Raw genomic sequence first — 20943 nt, 5'->3', positions numbered from 1 at the left:
CGCCCCGCCGCGGCCGCCCTGCGCTCACCCGGCCTCCCGCATGACGTTGCTGTCGCCGCAGTCGCAGGCGCCCCCCGCCTGGCTCCGGAACATGTTGTAGTCGTGCCCGGCGTGCTCGCCCTGGTGGAAGCACTCGGCGCACAGGCTCATGCAGGGCGAGATGCCGCACGTCCGGCACCGGTAGGCCACGAAGTTGGCGGTCCACACCAGGCCGCACAGCGTGGCCGGGTCGTAGGCCCGCACGGCTTGCACGAAGCTGTCCCAGGGCTCCCCGCCCGACAGCAGGCAGCGGCACCACTCCAGCGCCTCGCCCGCCGCCTCGCCGCCGCCCGGGCCCGCCGCCGGGGCCAGCACCCGCTCCAGCAGCGCCCGCAGCTCCGCCGCCGCCGCCGCGCCGCCCTCGCCGCCCAGCGCCGCCTTCAGCCGCGCCGCCGTCGCCCGTTTGTCCCGGCTGCCGGCGCCGGCCCCCGCCATGACGGGACACCGAGGGGCCGTTACGGCCGCGCCGGGCTCCGGCTCCGCGCTCCCCCCGCCGCCCTCGCTCCGCTCCCCGCCCCGCGGCGCCGCCCTCTCGCGATAGCCGCGGCACCGGCGCCCTGCCTGCCGCCCGCGCCCTCCTCCCGACACCGCCTCTCCCCTCCCCTGACACCACCCTTCTCTTCCCCCGCCCCTGCCCTCCCGCCGCCCTCCCAGCGCGCAGGTGCGCGCCCCGCGCCGCCCACGCGCGGTGTGTAGCTACTCGCCGGCCCCGAACTTCGTGTCCGGACGGGGGGTCTCGGCAGCCCCGGAGAGCGCGGAGGGCGCAGCTGGCCCGGCCGGTGGCCCCGACGTCAGCGGAGCCCGTTTGTTACCGAGCCGCGCCTCCCGCGGAGCGGGTGCCGTGAGACCCCGCGCTGCCGCCGCCGTGTCCGGGCCGCAGGGTCCCGCCGGGCTGAGGCGGTGGCAGCTTTGCGGGCCGGGGCACTGCGGGAGCTGCAGGAGGCACCTCTGAGGCTTCGGGCCGGCCGTTCCGCGCTCGCTGCCATCAGGCGGCCCCACTGGGAGCGCAGAGCAGCGCCGGGCTCCGGCAGCAGCCCCGCACCCCGGGGTGTGCGCAGACCTGCGTCCCCGTATCCCATGCGGCTGCCTGCGCACTCCCACCGGGAGAGAACGCGAGTTACCGTGCCTCACACACCGATCGGCGGTTTTAAATCTCGATAAACAGATTTTCAACTGTGCAATGGAAAACTTCAGAAGAAAAATCTGTCCCTAACGGAGAGTAACCTTCTACCCGACAGCAACGGGCCCCAAGGCAGCTGCCTCTCTTCTGGCTCTCCGCTGCTCCCTATGGCTGCCCGTCTGCCGGCGGTCTGTGTTGTGTTGCGGTTCCTTAAGGGCAGGGAGTGTGGTGCGTGCAGCGCGTCTCCCAGCAGGATCGCAGGAAGGAAAAAAAAATGGGAAAAGTAGGCAAATCTGTTACTCTTCTTTCAACGACCGCCCTTCCCACCGGCCGGGCAGAAGTCCCGTTGCTTGGGGCGCTCAGCAGCGGGACCGCCGGGGGACAGACCTGGCAGACCGGGCTGTGGCGGGCACCGAGCAGCGGTGACACGTGAGGTTGCAATAAAACGTCCCGTGTTTACAATACACGACACTGTTAATTAAACAGAGGGAGAAGTTCCGCTGCGTTTCATCCCTTCAGGTGCCCGTCAGCCTGGGAAGGGGCGGGCCGGGGGCGGTGCGGCGGAAGTTGCGCGGCCCGGCCCGGCCCGGCGGGGCTGCGGTGAGCGGGGCCGTGTGCGGGCCTGCGGTGAGAGGGGGCGGCCGCGGGCAGGGACCTGTGGGGCGGGCGAACCGGGTGGTTGGTGGCGGTCGCTGGGGCTCAGTCCCTGCCTTGCTTAGGGCTGGGTGGCAGGCGGGCGCTGGCGGTAGATGCGGAACCTCGGGGGCTGGTGGGGAGCGGGGCTGCCGCGGTTCGGCGCTCGTTCCCCGTCATCGGTGCGCCGCCAGCTGCATCCCGGGAACAGCTTCATGGAAACAACCGGGAGATGCTGCGGAATACTGGGGGATATTAAGTATAAAATAATTTAAGATAATATGTAGTTTATTTATATTATTGTAACTGATTATACGCTATTTCCTCTAGCTAAACCATAAACATGAAGAAATTAAAGCTGAAAGAACTGGAAAGCTGTCTTCAAGAAGTCGATACTTTTGACAGTCCAAAACTACTCCTTGAACAGTATCCAACAAGACCCCATATCGCAGGTAGAGGTGACCCACAGCACTGTTGTCTCTTTTGCTAGTTCATCAGCACTTTTAATTAAAAAGGTTTTTTTCTACTGCGTTATCTCCTTTGAAGACCTTACATTAAAAGTAGTTAAGAAATTGTATCCAACAGGAATGTAATTATTTAGAAGTATATTGGTGTGCAAGCCAAAAATCAAATAAACTGATTTAAAAGATAATGTGATAGAAGCCTCTTAATCTGTAACTGCGAAAGCTGACTTGGACTTATTTCATGACACATAAAACCAATAAAAGTGTATATAGAGACACTCCTTCATACCTTAATTGTGATTTTTTCAATATTTTACATCCTTCTATTGTTTTTCCTCAAACAAATATAGAGGCATACTTTTTCCACAAACAATACTCAAAGCTCTATGTGTAATCTCTCCAGCAAAGACCCAGAGTTCTACAACTCATCAGAATGTTTTTGACTCTTCACATATAAATGAAAAAGAGAATTACAGGCAGTGAGAATATCAGCTTAATTTTGCATTACAAGAAACCTTTAGTTAAGTGTTTTCTGAAGGCAGGTGTCGCTTTCCTTGATTAAACAGGTGTATATTTGATATTATTGATCTTTGTTGTTTGGATTTTTTCCCCAGCATGTATGCTTTATACAATTCACAATACTTTTGATGATATTGAAAACAAAACAATTGCAGATTTAGGATGTGGTTGTGGCATGCTCAGCATTGGAAGTGCAATGTTAGGAGCAGGGTAAGTATTTAATGCTATGTTCTGGTTATGTTTTTTTCTGGCATAGAACAGTAGAAAGTAAGATTAAAACATAGCAGTGCTGAACTACACTCATTTTAAGTATATAAGCTGGTGCATAATCAGGCTATTAAATAAGTTCTGAGTGTCAATAACCATTCCTACTGTGAAAGTGGTGGACAGTTGTCATGAATTCTGAATATTTAATATTTGCTTTCCCTTGAAGCACTAAATAAACCCATGAAACTTCCTTAACAAAATTAGAGTTATATTTGAGAAATGGCAACAGAACTATTTGAATTTTTATCAGCACTGAATTTATAATGTATGCTTGTTACATTTCCTAGATAAAACAAGTTGTGTACAAGAATCCCTTTCAAAGCTTTAGTTTGTAGGAGACTAATATGTGACACTTTTTTTTTAATAGATTCTGTGTGGGATTTGACATAGATGCAGATGCACTGGAAATATTTAATAGCAATATTGAGGACTTTGAGCTCACGAACGTCAACATGGTTCAGTGTGACATCTGTTCTTTATCTGGTAGCATGTCAGATGCTTTTGACACAGTTATTATGAACCCTCCGTTTGGTACCAAGCATAATAAAGGTTGGTAATTCTGAGAATCAGTTAGAAATTATTACAAACAAAATAGCAAGGGAAATGCTTTTAATGAAACATCTCCCTTTGTTAGCTAGCTATTCTAGTTACCTAGCATTTTGTTGATCAGGAATCAGCTTCCTAAGTACAGATTAACAACTTCAACATTGTAGCTAACAGTCACTGGATTTGAAATAAACAATACTAGCTATTTCATATCCCTAGCATTTTTATCAAAAGCAATTGGGAAAGATTTAGAAATTCTTTCTGTACCCTAATGTATTCAGTGCTGTTTCTCAAATAGATATTATTCCAGAAAAAAATGAAGCAAATATTTAAGCTTCCATTTAACAGCGCTAATAATTCCATCATTCTTTTAGGAATTGATATGATTTTTCTGAAAACTGCTCTGCAAATGGCAAAAACAGCTGTATATTCCCTTCACAAAACTTCAACACGGCAGGTAAGTCCTTCGTTTTAGTACGGCAAGCATTAACCAGACAAGAAGACAACAGGATAGCTGGCATTTAATGATGACGTCTGTAGCTTCAAATTTACCTATATCTGTTTAATATTACAGCACATTCAAAAGAAAGCAGATGAATGGGAAGTGAAGATGGAAGTCATAGCAGGTAATATTAGTTTGTTGTTAGCGGAAAAAAACACCCCAACCTTTTGTTTGGGGGGTAATACCTATAACACTACTAGCCAGTCATAACAGCCTGAGGTAAATTTACTTGTGATTTAACACTGAAATGGCACAGGTCTTTTATTTTTTAAGCAGACTTTTTGTTTTTTCATATCTTGGTACCTGGGTAGAATACAAGCAGGCACTTAATAAAGCTTTGAGGAATACATACTCTGTGCAGAAATAGGCTTCTTCCTGGACTAGATTTTGTCTTCGGGATAGGTTACCTCCCTTCCTGCTTCAAAAGGAGACAGTTGCCAAAAAACAAAAGCAAAGCACAGGTCAGTTCTCACACAAAAAAGCATCCTGTCCTTAGTCACCTAAATATTTTTGGCAGTTGTGTAAATATCTTCCTTATTCTTAAATACCACTAGCTGGAGGCTTTATGCAGTCATGGAACTTAAGACATGAAGTTGCAGAAGTACAACTACACAACTGCATTTCAGCCATCCACTTTAGCTGCCTGATCTGGACAGCTTAAATGTTCAGTCATCGTCTAGTCCAGATATCCAAACTGATCACAACAGGCCACAACAGAGGTGGGCATTGGAAACAGAAGTATATGGAGGTAGGGTTTAAGTGACCAATAATCATACTAGTCTAACAAGTATTCTTTGTACTGTTCACAGAACTTAGATTTGACCTACCAGCATCATACAAGTTCCATAAGAAGAAATCAGTAAGTATAAAACCTAACTGAGCAAATGCTGCAGTAAATAAATTCTCCTTATGAAAATTCAAGTTTTAGGGCCATATGTACTGGATGAGGAATGCTCACAGCAGTTGAGACTTCACTCTGAGAGCATCAGGTTCCATTACTGTTACTACATTTTGTAGCTGAACAATGAAAAGAATCATTACAATGCCAGTCAAAGCTATACACAAAGATTAGAGCCAACACTGCAACTAGAGGTGATAAGCTAAGGGTAGCCTCCTTGATTCACTCCTAATAGCCATTTGCTTGATCCTATCTGCAACCAGTAATTAGACTGAACTAAATGCTGAAGGCCAGAACTGTTACAGCTGTAGCATTGTTTCAGTGTTCTGTGCTCTCTAGAGCCAGTATTGCAAATAGCTACAGCCAGTGAAATTGCTCAGCCATCCTGGGGGGAGCAGAAGGAAGCAGTGGACTTCATCCAACAATTAGAAATCTAGCCAGGACACTCAAGTATGGAAGGTTAAGCCTTAAGCCCAGAGGCACGTTCCTGGGTACTGAATGCTGGGCTGGAAGATGTGTATCCCCTCCATTACAATAGAGGAAGTAGAGAGGAGACTGAGCAATATTTGAAGACTGTTAGGTATGCTGAGTAGTAAAGACTAGAAGCTTTATTCAGCTGTACCTATGCTCTTGGTGACTTGAACTTAAAATAGTGAAGTCTGTCCTTTATCTTTGCTACTTGAGAGTTACAGTGTTATACTACATTAACCAGACTTTAGTAGTAAGGACTTTTAAGTTCTGAATTTATTGCCAGCTGCTGTTCAACATAAGCACAAGATTACAAAGTCCAAAACCTTTTACATTTGAATGAAATGCCAGAAAAATCGAGAGGATCTGACAGTATAAACAAAACTATAAATATAAAAGTTTTCCAGGATTGTATGTTAGGAGTAAGCATGCTTCTTAAACAAAAGAAAGCTGTAACCCAACAAAATGAAGCTTTTCTCTACTTGTAGGTTGACGTTGAAGTGGATTTCATTAGATTTTCTGCCAAGAAACTCCTGAACTGAGGCATGTCTTTAAAACCTATTGAAAATGGAACAATAAAACCGCTAATTTTTTAAAATTTTTATTTATTTTAGTATTACTAATTGCCACCTCCATTTTCTGTTTTCAGTTGTTTTGGTGCAGGTTCTTCTTTTTCCATTTCCTCTAGTGGTCTCTTCTTGGGACTTGCTGGTTCTGCAAGATTGAATATGTGGTCATTTAGGGTAAAGGAAAGCATTACCTGAAATCTGAAAAAAACAAACCCTACCATGTAAGTTCAAGGATGAGTCCTAGTTATCTACAGCCACTTCTACATTAGAGGGTTTACTTATTACTGTGACTTAAAGCTTTTAGATGTTCTAAAATCCCAGTATAACTCCATAGCAGGAAGACAGGTAAGAAAATAAAGGAATACAATCTACCAGGAGGTTTCACTGGATTTTAGTTAAACAGGTGCCATATACAATGAACAGAAGCTTAGCTCTTGATCTTCTCCAAGCTAAATACTGGCAGGCAGAACTATTAGTCTTCTCATATCCTCAAGGGAAAAAAAAACCCACCACTCAAGACACTGGGTCTGTACAGTTGTGTAAAGTAGCCGATAACCACCACCTTTCAATGCAGAATGCTTTGTACAGCCCTGCAGTAAAGCCTTACCTATCTAGTAATTATCTAAGTATGCTTTTTGGACAGTTCTGGAAGGAATCACGCACAAGACTCTTAAAGTTACTTCACTGATACTGACACGAGGGCAGAAATACTACAATGCAGAGACAAATCTGAAACACTTGTAAGAAACATGAGTACTTCTCTAGAAAGTAGCTCTATGTACTAAAGAAGCTGCATCCAGTGCACAGAATGACATACCTGTTTTAGTATCATCTTCACCACCTTCTTCTTCATTATCAAACTTAATTTTCTTGCCCTGAAACTGTACTTTTCCTTTTTGTGCACCCTGAGGTATTTTTCCTCCTCTTCCTTTTCCTTTAATTTTGCGCCCTGTGGAGATACAAGATCAGGAACTTCGTATTATTTTCTTTTAATGGGCAAGCTCAAAGGAATACTTTACAGTTAAGTCAGTCTGTAGTATATATTCACTACTTGGAGTGCCAATTCTAGGACATTATACAGGCTTAAATTCATAAAAGAAGGGAGGACCTTTTGTTTTCTGTTTCAATAATTCTTGCTGATCTTCCAATATTTTTTTCAGAGCTTCTTTCTCTGCATCTCCTTCTAGCACTTCCCATGCAACATCCTTGTTCCGAAGCTGTAAGTTTCCGTTATGTGCTGTTTTGGCTTTTTCCAGAGCATCTTTGGCAATATCTTTAAACAGGATAATTCCCTTAAAAAGAAGAGTGGCATCTGCATTTGAGTCTTACTGCAAAAACATTCAGCTAGAATGATGAACAACATACCCCGTTAAGTACCTCAGCAAATTCATTACTCTTGCATGACATAAAACATGTCTAGACTAAACCAAAGCCCTTAGGCTGTCCTAACAAACATTCTCAGTTTTGGCCTTATCAACTAACAAGGCTGGAAACTTTATCTGTTCTTTTGAAAGAATTCAAGGAAATAATTTAATTCTGTAAATATTCTGAAATTTCACAAGACAATAGTCTACTCGATTACATAAGAAAACAAACATTTAATCATTCATCTTTGAAGTTCAAGACAGAGATCTTAAGTCCTTGTCTAAGAGTCTACTGACCTCCTTTGCACCTCTGACAAAGTGTATCCACTTGATTTCTCCATGACCAGAAAATACAGCATGGAGGTCTTCTCTGCATGTTTGGTCATCTAGATCACCAGAAAACTTCAGAAGACATCCTGTCTTTTCTTCCAGTGACTTCTAAATGAAATAAAAAAGATCCTACAGTTTCATTGAAGAGTCAAGCTTGAACATTCATATTTTCCTCCTCAATCCTCAAACTATTAAATATGATGATAAATAAGCAACTGAAGTTACAGTAACTAGCATTTTTGCTATATAACTTAGTTATACTGATGTCCAAGTCTTGCACAGTGTGTCCCCCCTCCTTTTTTGAGTTTTCTTTGCTTACTAGGATACACTTATGTGAAACTTAGGACTTCTTTTCCATAAGAGAGTTACACTCTTTAAATTCTACAAAACAGTTTTCTGAAGGCTGATACCTCAGGTAGAAAAAATATAATACTGATTAAATTCTTAATGAATCCTTTAAATACTACAAGAGAACAATCATCTCAACGGTGCTTTCAGGATCACATCTGAACCAGTAAACAAGCCTAATAATTTAAATTTAGGACATGAGCCTTCAAACAAAATAAATCTATTGAAAATAAGATTAAACATCATGACAAAACAGTCTTACTGTAGGTTAGTTGGAAAAGCTGAAGTGATTTTCTAGAAAGTGCTCTATGTTATAGAATTTCAGAAAGAATATCCCATGTTAGCTTTACAAAACGTAGGTACAGGACCATGTTGTGCATGGATTGAAAATACATACAAAAGCAAGCATTGCATATTTTCCAGGTACAGAGATTTAAGAAAAGAAACCCATACCATTTCAGCATCTGCTGCTTGTTTCTGTTTCTCTTCTTTTTCCCTGCAGAAAAGTTAAATTAGTTATGAGTCAGTTCAGGTGTGGTCAGGCAAGCAAAATCAGGCACTTCAGTTGATAATGACTTACTGCTTAGCTCTTGCTTTTGCTTCTACTTTGTTTTGTTTCCTTTCTTCATTCTTCTTTGTACAGTACTCCTCCCTTCAATTGAATATAAGCTAAGTTAATATAATTTAAGGTATTCTGTTATAATTACTTTATAAGACAGCAGTAGACAAGAAAGCGTTGAAATGATTTTTCCGAGTTGAGGTGCTAGTCTCCAACAGGTACAGCTATCAATACCTGTGCAACAGTTTAGAAACTTACACTTCTCAGGTCAAGCCAGGCTCTTCCCTAAATCCACCCTTTACCATTATTAGTTCATTTATCAGTTAAGAGGACTTACTTGAAAAGTACTATCAGCTCTGTGTCTTTGTACTTTTGATTTGGTATCTCTGTGAACTTCTTAGCAGATTCAACACTATCAAAAACTGCAAATATTGAGCCCTGTTAAATTGCAAGAGACATTGAATGTTAGAGTAATTGAACAGAATGCTGTCCAGGGAGGATCCCTGCCCCAGGTCTAAATGTTCATTGCAAGAGTTACCTTAAATGTTCTCTGCAATGTTCTCCTCATCTGAATGTTTTCAACTGGACCTTTATCTTCAAGCCATTCTTTGATATCATCAAGAGTAGCATCTAGTGGAAAGCCTTTCTGCAAGATAGCAATGAGCTTCAATTATATTCCACAAACTGACTCAGAAATTACAACCTATTTGGTATGAGTTAATTCAAGCTTTACTCAGATGGCTTTCAGTCAAAGTCATGCAGAACAGCACAGAGTAAAGGAAGAAATTTACTTACAACATATACAGATCTGTTTTTAATTGCAGCCTTATACTGGTCATTTAATTCAGGAAGGGGTTTATTTGGAGATCTTCTGATTTTAGTTTTGTCTTCATTTATTTCCATTAAACCAGTCTTGGATTTTCTTAGTGCTTCTACAATAACACTAAAATCTTTTGAAAGGCGACTTAACCTATTGAGTAAGCAGACACAGGTTATTACAAATACACAGGCAGAGCTGAAGCCAGATGTTAAAACAGTGTTAAAACAACACCAGAAACACTTGGCTACAAACAGAGATAAGTAGCTAAAAGTTACTTTTCTATCCACATTAATTGTACTTTGTTTTACCTGTTGAATTTGATCATTACTTCTAAAGGTACCCAGCCATCATCTAGTTTGATCTGTTCTTTTAGGAACTTGTCTCTTGGTAGATTGTGATTGCCAAAATAGTACTGCAGAAAAGAAGGGAGAGGAAGAGGAAAAAGAGATTTGTCCTGAAATATTCAGCCTTAAAAGCTCATTTTCATCTGACAGCTTACTGCAGTCGATTGAGACATACCAAAAGTAATTACTCTGAATAATTAAGAATTCTGAAATTATTACTTCCTGCTTTAATGTGATACTTTGCCAAAAGTTAGCTGCAACATGGAAGCTGTAAAAACAAACAAACACACAATCTCCCGAAACAAATGCCACAGCAAACCAGTGCTTCATCCAATGAGACTAATGAGGCAAAGATAGACTGCAGTTTTGTTTAGGAAAGGAATGAAGCTTATTCTGTTAACATCATAAGCATCTATCACCCAGATCAGGCTCTGCAGAGTCAAAAGTCAAATTTGTCACCAACAGATTCAGGTTTTACTCCTTATTGAAGGAATGTACAAGCAAGAATATGGTATTTTCACACTGAAAAATCATATACATAAACTGGACTTTCTAGGTCTCATTCAACAAAACACGAAAAGAATAAAAAATTGTTATTTTAAATTTAATCTTTATTTTTAATTTTATTTAGTTACTGTGTCCTTATTTTGATCTTGTCCAGCATGGGAAGAGAATTCAGTTCAAGGCAGACAGGCTAATCAGATTCTTCTGCCATCTAGCAGTCATCTAACTAGTGTCAAATACTTGAAGCCGTAGGATAAGTTGAAATGTTTCCACCAATGTCATAGTGCCTTAAAAAGTCAGTGCAGGTTTTACAACAACACCTCTCCCTCTAGTGTACCTCAAATTCAAATTACCAGAAGTCTAGTTTTGCCAACTACCTTTTCTCAATCTCTGTGTTTTGTTTGTTATATATAAATAATGGCTTCATAGGGTATTGAGCATTCATGTGCAGCTATACTTTTATCCATCAGAAAAACAGTTTTGTTCTAGATGTTAAGTTATGGGCTCAGTTTTTTTTTGTTGGAGGGTAACCCTCCAAGCCTCTAGAGAGAGAAATAGTTAATCCAAAGCAGGCATGTAAGTTTAGTTGTAATTTTTAGCAATAAATTACAAAGCAGTAAATCACAATAGCAAGTTATGCAACGTGTGAATATTTTGACCGGCACAGATTCTTAAGTAGGAGGATTTTACCCCCCAAAAAATTAAGGCATATAGAATTAAAATTCAACCTTCTCCTATTTGCATAGATAGAATAACCCCAGCAACATGGTTATAAATTGTTTAATGATACATTCACTTGCTATAGCAACTAAAATGCTAGCAAGTGTGGTCTTACAAGCAATTGTAGACAAGTATAACTTCCAACTTAAACTACTATTACAACTACCTTAAAGTATTAAATACCTGTCATAGACCTGTGACAGACATTTTTTAAAGAGCTGAAGATTCGAGTCTAACTCACCATAAAATCAACTTCCCATTAGCCAAGTCCCTGCCAATTAATGCCTCCAAACCCACACCTCAGTCCAGATCCCAAACTATAAATTGAACTTACCTCAATTTGCTGACAGATTTTGCTTTCCAAGATAGACATGTTTTCACCGTTTCCATTTTCAGCCATTTTCACCAGCTGTGTTGAAGAGAATACAGAGCAAAAGCACTTATTGAATAGTACTTTCTACAGACTTATATTCCTATATATTCCTTATATTCTATATTATAGAGCATTGCATTTCACTGCAGCCTCATCTAAACACGGTAACAGTCAAGTTCTTTAGCCATATATTTATGCCTGTGAAGCAACTACAAACATCACTGCAAACTCCAAGGGCAAACTATGAAACAAGTGGGGAAAAAACCCACAAGTAAAATACTTTGGTTGTTAAGGCAGCATTTGGCGTTCTGTACTCAAGATAAATTTAAAAAAAGCTGGCACTTCACAGCCTTATTTATTTACCTTTTTCTAGGCACAGATCCTCAGTTTGTGCCTAAGAGCAGCAACAAAGCTGAGAGCCAACAACATTTGTTCTTTAAGTCAAATCCAACCTCTCACCACTAGGCAAAACATCAATAACAAAAACTGTTTAATTCCTACATAGGTATAATGACAAATATTTCTGAAGTTTGTCTCTTGTCTAATCTTTGAAAGTTGACGGAACTTACTGGAGGAAGGAATAAAAATATCTGCATTTATTAATACATCCTAAGAATGTCTAGTTCTTTCCTTTAAAAATCTGTCTTCAATGGAGTTCTGCTTGAATACTGAATCAAGTATCTTTGATAACAGATAAGATGTTTTACCTTGGAAGCAACTTCTTCACTTAACTGGCAGCAAGGGTATAATCCCAGTACATCAGATGCAGTCACTAAGAAAGCAGCTACTGACCAGAAAATTAACTGGGATCCAAAAATGTCTGTCTAGTTGCTCTTAAGATAAGGATATAAAACGTGAAGATGCCCTTGCCATGGGAAATTATGTTCTTCATCTGAACACCCGCCTGGCACCCCATCTTCTTATTCTAGTAGTTTAATTCCTCAGTCACTGTTCACCCTACTGCATTTTGCAGTGTTTCCATTTCCTCATCTTCCTGATCTGGAAACTTCGTTGCATCCTTGGACTTACTTGTACTTCTTTGGCACTTACAGACTTAAAATATGCACCCCAGTCTCCACTGTTGTGCTTCCACCTGTACCTAACACTCTTAATGCTCTTTAAAGCCTGATTTCAGCAAGTGTTAGTTGACAGCGATGTTCAGCGTGTGATCCATTTGTCTGTAAAGCACTTTACAAATCCCAGGCCAGAGTACCCAAGCTGACAAATGCAGTTACTTCAGAGATGTCTCACACGAGCCACCCTGACTACAGGAGACTGACAGTTCACCACCATGTTCAGGTGCTGGTACTGTCTAACATTCCCCTGTGCTGTTGTCCCCTACACCCAACTTGTAAGAGAAACCAGTGTTCTTTTTCACATTATACCCAATTTGGTGCAATTTAATGGCAGCCTATGGAGCAGTCACAGCTTTCTCCAAGAGATCAACTAACTAACAACAAACTGTAGGCAAAACTAAGAAAGACTCAAGCTTGCCATGCATGGAATTCAGTTCAGACAGTGATTAAGCTCTAACCTATTTAGAACAAAAGCAGAAGCAGCCTAATTTAAGAGAAATTCTAGTCTTGTCTGCACATGCTCACTTCAGACTCTTTAGCTCAGTCGTCTGGCACAAGACAACCTCCAGATCAATAGTTTTCAGGTGCTATGCAGCAGTTAAGACTGATAATAAACTGCACTGAACAGCAATCACAGCCTGAACTGCATGCAAAATCCTACAACATTTTATTGTAAGGGCTTTCTTAGCAGACCACACTAACTTGTTCCTTCTGTGTGCCAACAGTTTGCATCAGTACCACACAAAATGAAAACAAAGTAATGCAAGTAGTCATTAGATTTAAATTACAAGCAAAAAATGACAGTCAGGCCCTTTAACAAGAACAGTTAGATCCCACACTGTATTAGCCAGAGTATCCTAATAGAACTCTCAAGTGGATTTTCATCTTACCAGCCATTTAGTGTCAAGGTCTGGACAAAGCTTAGTTGCAGGCTGGTTCTACCATTACTGTAACAGAGTGAAAAGCCTTTTTTAAATAAGAAAGTTTCCCCAATAAAGTAACATGGAACTGTTACTCATACCATACTTTGTTCAGGAACCCCTGTGTCAGAGGTCGGAGCCTTCTGACAGGATTCTTGCCTCAAAATATAGTTTTTTATTTAAGGTAAGGGTTAACTGCTACCACACGTTTTCACAGACGATACTATGGCTTGTGGTTGGTTTTTTTGGGTTTTTTTTGAGCAGAATTAGAAGTTTCTTATAAGAAGTTTCTTATAAGAAGTAATTAAGTAATTGAAATATGAGCCCCTAACCTGTGCCAGGAGACCATCAGTTTGCTTGATGACACTTTCACACGCCCGCAGCGCCTACGCCCCCCCTTCCGACACCCAGGCCCGGCAGCAGCGGGAGCGCTTCCCTCGGCCCGGGCCGGGCCCCGCGGCGGGAGCGGGGCCGCCGGCGCCGCCTCACTGTCAGCGCCCCAGTCCCGCAGCGCCGCGGGTAGCGCTGCCGGCGGGGAGGGCCCGGGCGGCTTCCCCGCCCCGCCGGCACGGCCAGGCCCGCTCCGCAACTCCGCCGGGAACAGGCGGCACGTGCTCCCCACGCCGGGAACCGCCCTGCCTCCCGCCCGGCCCGGCCGCCAAGCCCGCCGCCAAGCCCGCCGCCAGCCCTGCCCCGGCACGGCCCGTCGCTCCTCAGCGGGGCCGGGCCTGGGGGGGCCGAGGCCCCGCACGAACCTGCACGTCCGGCCCCGCTCCGGTCCCGCTCCGCCGCTCCAGAGACCGCGAGTCGGCGCCGCGGCCCAGCAGCCCCCGCGACCCGCCCGCCCCGCGCGTGGCGCCACTTCCGGGGCGAGAGAGGCGCTGCTCCTGCTCCCGCCCCGCGCCGGCCCCGCCCACTCCCGCGCGGCCCTTCCCGCCGCGGGCGCCCGGTCGTGTGGGGAGGCGGCGCGGGCAGGGCCGGGCAATGCCCAGGGCCGCGGGAACAGCCCTCAGCGCCCTCTGCGGCCACCCCTCCGGGCGCGCCGGGGTCCTGGTTTTGAGCACTGAACAGAAAAAGTAACTTAAAAGCTTGTATTTGTGCAGTGGTAGTATATTTACATTTATTAAATACTGCAAACATTCACTGAAGTACTGAAGATGTACTGTGGACATCTATGGCGCTACAAACACGGGCTTTACAAGTTATTTGATTTCCGTATTAGTTAATTTTCTAGTTCAAAAGTAAAATAATAAAACTGTGTCTAACGAAATACAGGTCTGATAGCACAATAATTCAGTGTTTACATTCAACTATTATTAAAAACATACCATACAGATGGCTAAAAGATTCCCTGTTCTGAGCTTCCCACCTGCTGTAGGTCACTGACCAGAAGGCAGAATCCCTATTCCTGTTGCTGAATTCATATTCCTGCCTGTGTCCAAGACTTGATGGCAGCACACCTTGGGATATTCTACGGACATAAGCTAATTTAAAAGAGCACTGTAGGTTATTGTGAAAAATGGCGCCAGTTGAAATTTAACCACGAGTCTGAACTTCTTCTGATGTCCATTTATTCTAATGCATTCAAAGTCTCTGAAAAATTAGAATTTATCAGACGTCCTAGGCAGTAATCTCATTGACTTTTGTTTGTGCCAGACCAGCACATGCTCTCCTGGCATGGAAGAACTAAAGGCTTTTTTCCACTTAGCACTGAGGCCAAAAAGCAGCAAATGGCTCACCTGCAGAGTGCCCACGGGGACAAAGCAGATATAGCTTCCAATGCCTGTGCTCCTGCCCTGGAACAGTACTGTCTTTCACGAAGGAACGCTAAGCACCTAGTTTAGAAGCAGTGGCCAAGTGGACACCGGTGGTTTGGTTTTGTTAGTCCTCACCTTGTTCTTAGATCATTTCCTCAACCCATGAGTGTCAGTGACAGGATATGGGCCAGAATGAACCTCAGGGCCAGCCATAAGCAGCTGTTCTATGCTCATGTTTTTCAACATACATGAAGCTTCACGGGTACATAATTTGCACTGAAAAATTGCATATGTTGAGTTCACTGTGGTTTTGTTCAATACAAAGATCACCTTCATGCTTTTGCAATGTTGTCCTTTACTGCTCTACCTGTCTTTGAACAATTTCTCAGCTGTGAAGATTTCCAGGAGAAACAAATTCATGTTATTTCTTTTGCCCACCTGCCTGGTCAACGCATTTCAAACGGCATTAGAGTTCAATTCCCCACACCACTTTAAACAAATTACATTGGGTCCTTAAATAGCTCCTAGTGGGATGTGTAATGAAGCAAAACACTGAACCCATGCACACATGAGCTTCTGACATAGTCAGGTGACATACAAAGACATCAAAACAAGAACTATATATATACACACCACAGAACTTCACATCAAAGCTCAGAGTTGAGTGCTGTCTGCTACCAGCAGTCAAATGCAAGTCAGAAATAGCATAAAAATGGGAAAGAACAAAAAAAAATGTTGAAAACGCTTATGATCAAGAAAAAGAAATACTATAAACTCAGGGCTTACTTGCTTGGGAAGTTCCTTTCATTGAATCTGATAAGTCCAATAAAATCAAAATTTCATTTTAGGTGACAGTGCTGGTGTGGGAAGTTCCCACTACATCCTTCAGCAGCCCTGTGTTGCCCCTGCCTCTCTCACCAATGTCTAATAGCTCTTTTTGCAGTCATTTTATAAGCTGGATTGAGGAACTGATCGGTGCTAAAAAAGCCTCTCTGCTCCCCAAGGCATTTTTTCATTTGAATCACTGCTATCACGCCACTCAGAGTGTGATCCATTTGTCTACAGAGCATTTTACAAAAATCTGCTTTCTACACAGAATTTGAAGATCTCGTATTATGTTTTGAGAGAAATAATAAATAAATCAATCTTGTAGACCACTTAGCATTCAATCTCTCCATGAATAACATATTTTGACAAGTTTCTTCAGTTGTCACCTTTGCTCAAGTCACAGTTCAGCACTTTTAGCAAAGATCAAATGGTATTAAACAAAACAGGGAAGTTTGTATCGCAGGGGGACATTAGCAGCTTTCCAATCTCTCTCATTTCATCCTTCCATTCCACACAGACACCTATCTTGAATTTGATATTAAAAAAGAGTTACCAAGTCAAGGCTTTTCTCTAAAAAAAACCAACCAACCAACCAAAAAAAACCTCACAAATATCTGTGCATCAGCCAAAGAGCCCATTGCAAAGCCTTGCAGAGTCTTTTTTCATTTCTTATGGGCAATGTCAAAGGGAGTGTAAGAATGGCAAAGAGACTACTTTTCTCAAACACCCTTGTACTTCAGAGCACTGCTCTTCTGGAAAACTAGTGCACACTTTTGGCCTGTGCTCTGAGGCTACTGCCTAACATTTCTTCCCTCATTCCCCATTGGGGCAATGATCCATTTCTATAGCTACCTTCAGAATACAAAGATTTCCTCTGAAGCCCAGTAGCCCTTAGAAATGTAAAGTATTTGGTTTGGCTTTAGTCATCTTAGCACCAGATCATAGTTTCCCACAGTGATTTCCCACAAAAACAAATCTCTTTTTCACAGTAGTTTCTATGTAGCTGCATAAAGTATTATAAGAGAGTCATTTGAGAACTTTCATGATGAAAAATGATTGGACAGAAAAATATATGGAAATCTTGTTACCATGTCTATATTTCTGAGTTGTTTAAAATGAGAAAAAATTATACCTGATTTTCAACAATATGCGCTAAGAGATTGTATCAGACAACTCAGTCATGAGGTAATCAGTACTTTATGAATACTGCATCTGCTGTTTGCTGTAACAGCAAGATGAAAATTAAATGTTTACACATTATACACACAGACACAGCCATGTGACCGCATAGCGCTGGGAAGACTTCCTACTGCTTCCCATTTATTCAGTTCAGGGTCATATTTCTCAATGCTCTGCAGATACGTTCCTTTTGAATAGGAATATCCTCCTGTTACATAGATGCATCCGTTCATGACCACTGTGCCGCACTCCATCCTTCTCTCCATCATGTGAGCCATCTGCTTCCACTCATTTTGCTCTGGGTCATAGCAGTCCGTGATCGTGGTCTGTCCACCCACAAAATAGATCTTGTTTTGTAATGTAATTGAACACAATCCGTATTCTTCAGAAAGAAAAGAATACAGTACAACTCAGCATGATAACCTTAACTTAAAGTGCAACTACATGATGAAGACTGGGCACCACTGAGGGCGGCTGAGTTTCTTCACTGGGCTTAGGAGACACCTCAAGTTTCTGCTACACTTAGTAAAAGAAAGCTGAAGGCATTACAGAAGATAAAGACTTGAGCAGCAGTAGTTAGTGAGAATTGCTTAAAAAACTTACTGTTACCAGGTGTAGAACATAGAGAAAACCCTTCTAAAATTAATATAAATTATTTTTGCCAAATGCCTATGAGTAGATTTTATAGAAAGTTATATTATTTAATAGAATGTGGACATTCCTTAATTCTGTATTTGTATAGCAATTTCTATACAACAGATGCTTGAAGAAGGTCTTCTCTTTCCCTCTCAGAGTCTGGAAATGGCCCTTGGTGCCCTACAGACATTTCTTTTTTTTAATTAGGAATATGCCAAAAACTCTTAACTGGGCTGAAGGACTCCCAGGTACAAGTCATCAAATCAAGCTCTACATTCGTTACAGAAATTATTATTTACCTGGATGTGGACTTGTGGTGACTATACTCCACTCATTGCTACCTGAATGGTATCTCTGGATTTTATCGTAGGTACAGCTTCCCCTGTACCCATAGTGACCTCCAGTTACGTAGATGGCTTCGTGCAGGGCACAGGCAGTGGCATTTCCAACCCCTGTACACAGTAGGAAAGTTCAGACTGAATGTGAGTAAAACAGACTTGTCAAGACACTTTATCAGTGTAAGTCAAGAACAACTAAATAAAACTGCAGTAACCAATACATGTTGCATATAATGTGATAGTTCACAGCATTTTTAGGCAGTAATTAAAATCACACTGTCACATTAGTTTTGGAGTAGGGAATTAGGTTCAATATTCCACTAAGTTAAAGAGATGTTAAAAAATCAGTTATATGGCAAGGACAAAGACAATGGGAATTGAGATTGTTCAGTGTCTTTTCTAATAATTTTAGTTGTTCTCATGGTATTACTAATTATGGTATTGTATAAACAAGGACATAAATAGAATGGAGCCAGAATGAACCTCTGTTAAATCTGTCTCTAGAACAACAAAATGAAATAAAACAAGGGGAGAGTTGAGCACATCAGATGTTCCACGCAGAAAACTGGACAAAACAGCTGCACGGAATATGCAACTGCTTATAATATTAGCATAACATTTCAATTTTTGAAGCAAATAAAAAGAGAATAGCAGCAATATTTGAGGAAAATATACAAACAGTGGAGAAAGTTGTAGAAACGTTTTTTTCCTGTTACAGATACCTCCAAAAACTCTATGTAAGTAGTAAAATACTGTGTTGCATCAACTTACACTAAATTATTATAATTAATTGTAAATATTTGCATTAATTTATAAAACTGTATGATGAAACTGATAACTGCTTATAAATTTTATAACAAAATTATACCCTTTTGTTTGGCTATGATTCATATCTTTTTAATACATCACTATTTTGTCTGCTAGAAACAGGTATTAGTGCTTTTCATTATCCTCACACTAATGATTAAACTAAGGATCCTGAACGGATGATACACAGAAATAGAAGGAAACTGCATGCAAGAAGTTCTAAATGATGACACCTTTATAAATGATTGCTCAGAAAATCTTAGTAATCTGGCCTTCCATTAAAATAATACAATCCCTTTACTGGAGCTTGCTCTATGACCATCTACTGAATCGACTCTAATCCCAGGTGGTTTTCTGATTTCTTTCTATTCTGACAGAAATCTTACTCTGAAAGAAGGCAAAACTATACAAGACTACCGCTTGCTTTTCTACCCTAGTGTTCCATGCACAGCCCAGCATAGCATTTAGATGTTTGCAGTCTTTTGGCTAGTGAAGACCTGAACCAAAGCCCACCAACATTAACAGGAGATTCCTGTTGACTTCTCTAGAACTTGGATCAAGCTCTAAATGTGTCCTTGGCACTTAAAAGTGACAAATACAAAAGGATCAGCACTGGAGGCAGACACCATAAAAAAGTTTACCTACCTTTGATCATGTTTGCAATAGGAAGCCATTTCTGTATTAAAGGATCATAGAACTCAGCTTCTTGCACAGGAGCTCCCTTTCGATACCCCCCCAGCGCGTAGACACAGCCACTCAAGGAAACTGCACAGTGGTAATACCTTGCGTCGAGCATGGGACAGCCTTCTGTCCACTCATCCCTCTCACTGTTATATATCCACACGGTGTCAAGGGCTTCAATGCTCTCCGTTCTGTAACCTCCTGTCACATATATGTCTGGTCCCAAGCTAGTTACCCCATAGCTCTCTCTGGTGTGATCCGGCATCTCTGTTCCCTGGACCCATGCGTTGGTTAAAGGATCCCAAACATGCACTTCTGATAAGGGGTGCCAATAATATCCTCCAATCACGTACATGGCTGCTGTGGGTCTTCTGGAAAGACTCTTGGGTTTGAGGTCGAGGGCCTTGTATATGAGTGACCTTATCTTACGGCCATTGAGTCGGCATTTTTTTTGTAGGCTTAAAGCTGACTTCAAATACATGTTATCTAAGTCTACTTTGATGCAGTTCAGCAGTTCATAGACGTCTTCAATTCTTTCTTCCACATTGTGTGCAACCCAGTTAACGACAGCTTCAATGGCTGCCTCTTCTTTCCGAACATTGAGATTCTCTCTCGAAAGAATATAAGAGAGCTTCTCCTTGCCAATGTCCAGAAACTCTTCCTGCTTCCACACTTCTTCAAACTGCCATAACAATATCCTCCTGGACTCCTTCTCTAGTTCCGAGCAATCATGATATTCGGCAAAGGAGTGCATCCCTATGCAGTTGTCAGTGTCTAAATGCCTCACCAGAAACTGCTCACAGGCTTTCTTTACTGACACGAACTGGAGCAGGTCTGCAGCCTGGAGTAGGCTTTGGACATTTCTCTTTGTTATCTGGATCTGTGATGTGTATGCATAATTCACGAGGGCTTCCAGTACCGCATGGCTGAGCCCGGGAAGACTGATCTGGTTTTTGGATTTCTCTTTCATATCGGCTGTGAACATGGCTTTGAAATAACTGCTGCAGGCGGCCAGGGCGGCTCTGTGGCAGTGGAAGATGACCCCCGAAGCGCACTGCAGGGTGATGTCGGTGAACAGCCCGTCCAGGTAGAACGCCCGGAACGCCTCCAGGAAGCCGGCGGGATGCCCGGAGTCCTTGTATAGGTACGCGTACTCCTCCTGCGCGACCGCGGCCATCGCCGCGCCCCGCAGCTCCCGCCGCTTTGTCCGCGGTGCTCAGCGCAGCCCGGCCCGCCCGACCCGCCCGGCGCGGCGCTTACGCCCGTGCGGAGCGCGGCCGCGGCCAGGGGCGCTCCCAGCCCGCGGCGGCCCCGGGATGGCCTTTGGAATAGCA

General features: G+C 42.8%; 4 protein-coding genes across 15 annotated transcripts in view; 1 reads left to right on the top strand and 3 right to left on the bottom strand.

Moving 5' to 3' along the window:
- Nucleotides 1–530, bottom strand: part of UBR3 (ubiquitin protein ligase E3 component n-recognin 3) — a 103648-nt gene extending 103118 nt beyond the window's left edge. For all 4 annotated transcript variants that reach the window (XM_027733546.2, XM_027733547.2, XM_027733548.2 and 1 more), the window contains exon 1: nt 29–530. In XM_027733546.2, coding sequence (XP_027589347.1) covers nt 29–474 — 446 coding nt within the window. In that variant the 5' untranslated portion in view covers nt 475–530. The remainder of the gene's footprint in view (nt 1–28) is intronic.
- METTL5 (methyltransferase like 5) lies at nt 83–6060 on the top strand. Of its 5 annotated transcripts, none has more exons than XM_027733583.2 (8): nt 83–180; nt 2123–2244; nt 2871–2985; nt 3410–3591; nt 3963–4045; nt 4163–4214; nt 4900–4949; nt 5945–6060. In XM_027733583.2, the coding sequence occupies exons 2-8, from the start codon at nt 2136–2138 to the stop codon at nt 5996–5998; spliced, it is 645 nt and encodes a 214-aa protein (XP_027589384.1). In that variant the 5' UTR covers nt 83–180; nt 2123–2135; the 3' UTR covers nt 5999–6060. The 5 variants fall into 5 exon arrangements, with proteins under 5 accessions (XP_027589384.1, XP_027589383.1, XP_039243911.1 ...); XM_027733582.2 differs by lacking the exon at nt 83–180 and adding an exon at nt 677–1442; XM_039387977.1 differs by lacking the exon at nt 83–180 and adding an exon at nt 677–1593.
- The window catches only part of SSB (small RNA binding exonuclease protection factor La), a 29654-nt gene continuing 14421 nt past the window's right edge, over nt 5711–20943 (bottom strand). The window contains exons 1-12 of one of the 4 annotated variants that reach the window (XM_027733564.2): nt 14139–14241; nt 11349–11423; nt 9755–9858; nt 9422–9596; nt 9165–9272; nt 8964–9064; nt 8648–8719; nt 8521–8563; nt 7687–7827; nt 7134–7317; nt 6843–6974; nt 5711–6170 (exon numbers count right to left, since the gene is read on the bottom strand). In XM_027733564.2, the coding sequence (XP_027589365.2) occupies nt 6076–6170; nt 6843–6974; nt 7134–7317; nt 7687–7827; nt 8521–8563; nt 8648–8719; nt 8964–9064; nt 9165–9272; nt 9422–9596; nt 9755–9858; nt 11349–11414 (1221 nt within the window). In that variant the 5' untranslated portion in view covers nt 11415–11423; nt 14139–14241 and the 3' untranslated portion in view covers nt 5711–6075. Of the gene's footprint in view, nt 6171–6842; nt 6975–7133; nt 7318–7686; nt 7828–8520; nt 8564–8647; nt 8720–8963; nt 9065–9164; nt 9273–9421; nt 9597–9754; nt 9859–11348; nt 11424–13353; nt 13421–13715; nt 13872–14138; nt 14242–20943 lie in introns of those variants that run through there. The other 3 variants (XM_027733569.2, XM_039387974.1, XM_027733568.2) reach the window with 3 other exon arrangements.
- On the bottom strand, nt 14478–20861 carry KLHL23 (kelch like family member 23). 2 transcript variants are annotated; one of them, XM_027733561.2, is made up of 3 exons: nt 19574–20860; nt 18083–18235; nt 14478–17529 (listed from the first exon to the last, which is right to left on the bottom strand). In XM_027733561.2, the coding sequence occupies exons 1-3, from the start codon at nt 20784–20786 to the stop codon at nt 17219–17221; spliced, it is 1677 nt and encodes a 558-aa protein (XP_027589362.1). In that variant the 5' UTR covers nt 20787–20860; the 3' UTR covers nt 14478–17218. The 2 variants fall into 2 exon arrangements, with proteins under 2 accessions (XP_027589362.1, XP_039243907.1); XM_039387973.1 differs by having other exon boundaries at nt 17364–17473; nt 19574–20861.

Source organism: Pipra filicauda, unplaced genomic scaffold (assembly GCF_003945595.2).
Source record: "Pipra filicauda isolate LSUMZ 115617 unplaced genomic scaffold, ASM394559v2 scaffold5_size6683894_pilon, whole genome shotgun sequence".
Taxonomy (NCBI): Eukaryota; Metazoa; Chordata; class Aves; order Passeriformes; family Pipridae; genus Pipra; species Pipra filicauda.
The sequence above is the reverse complement of the archived record's forward strand: the minus strand, read 5'-3'. Positions and strand labels throughout refer to the sequence as shown.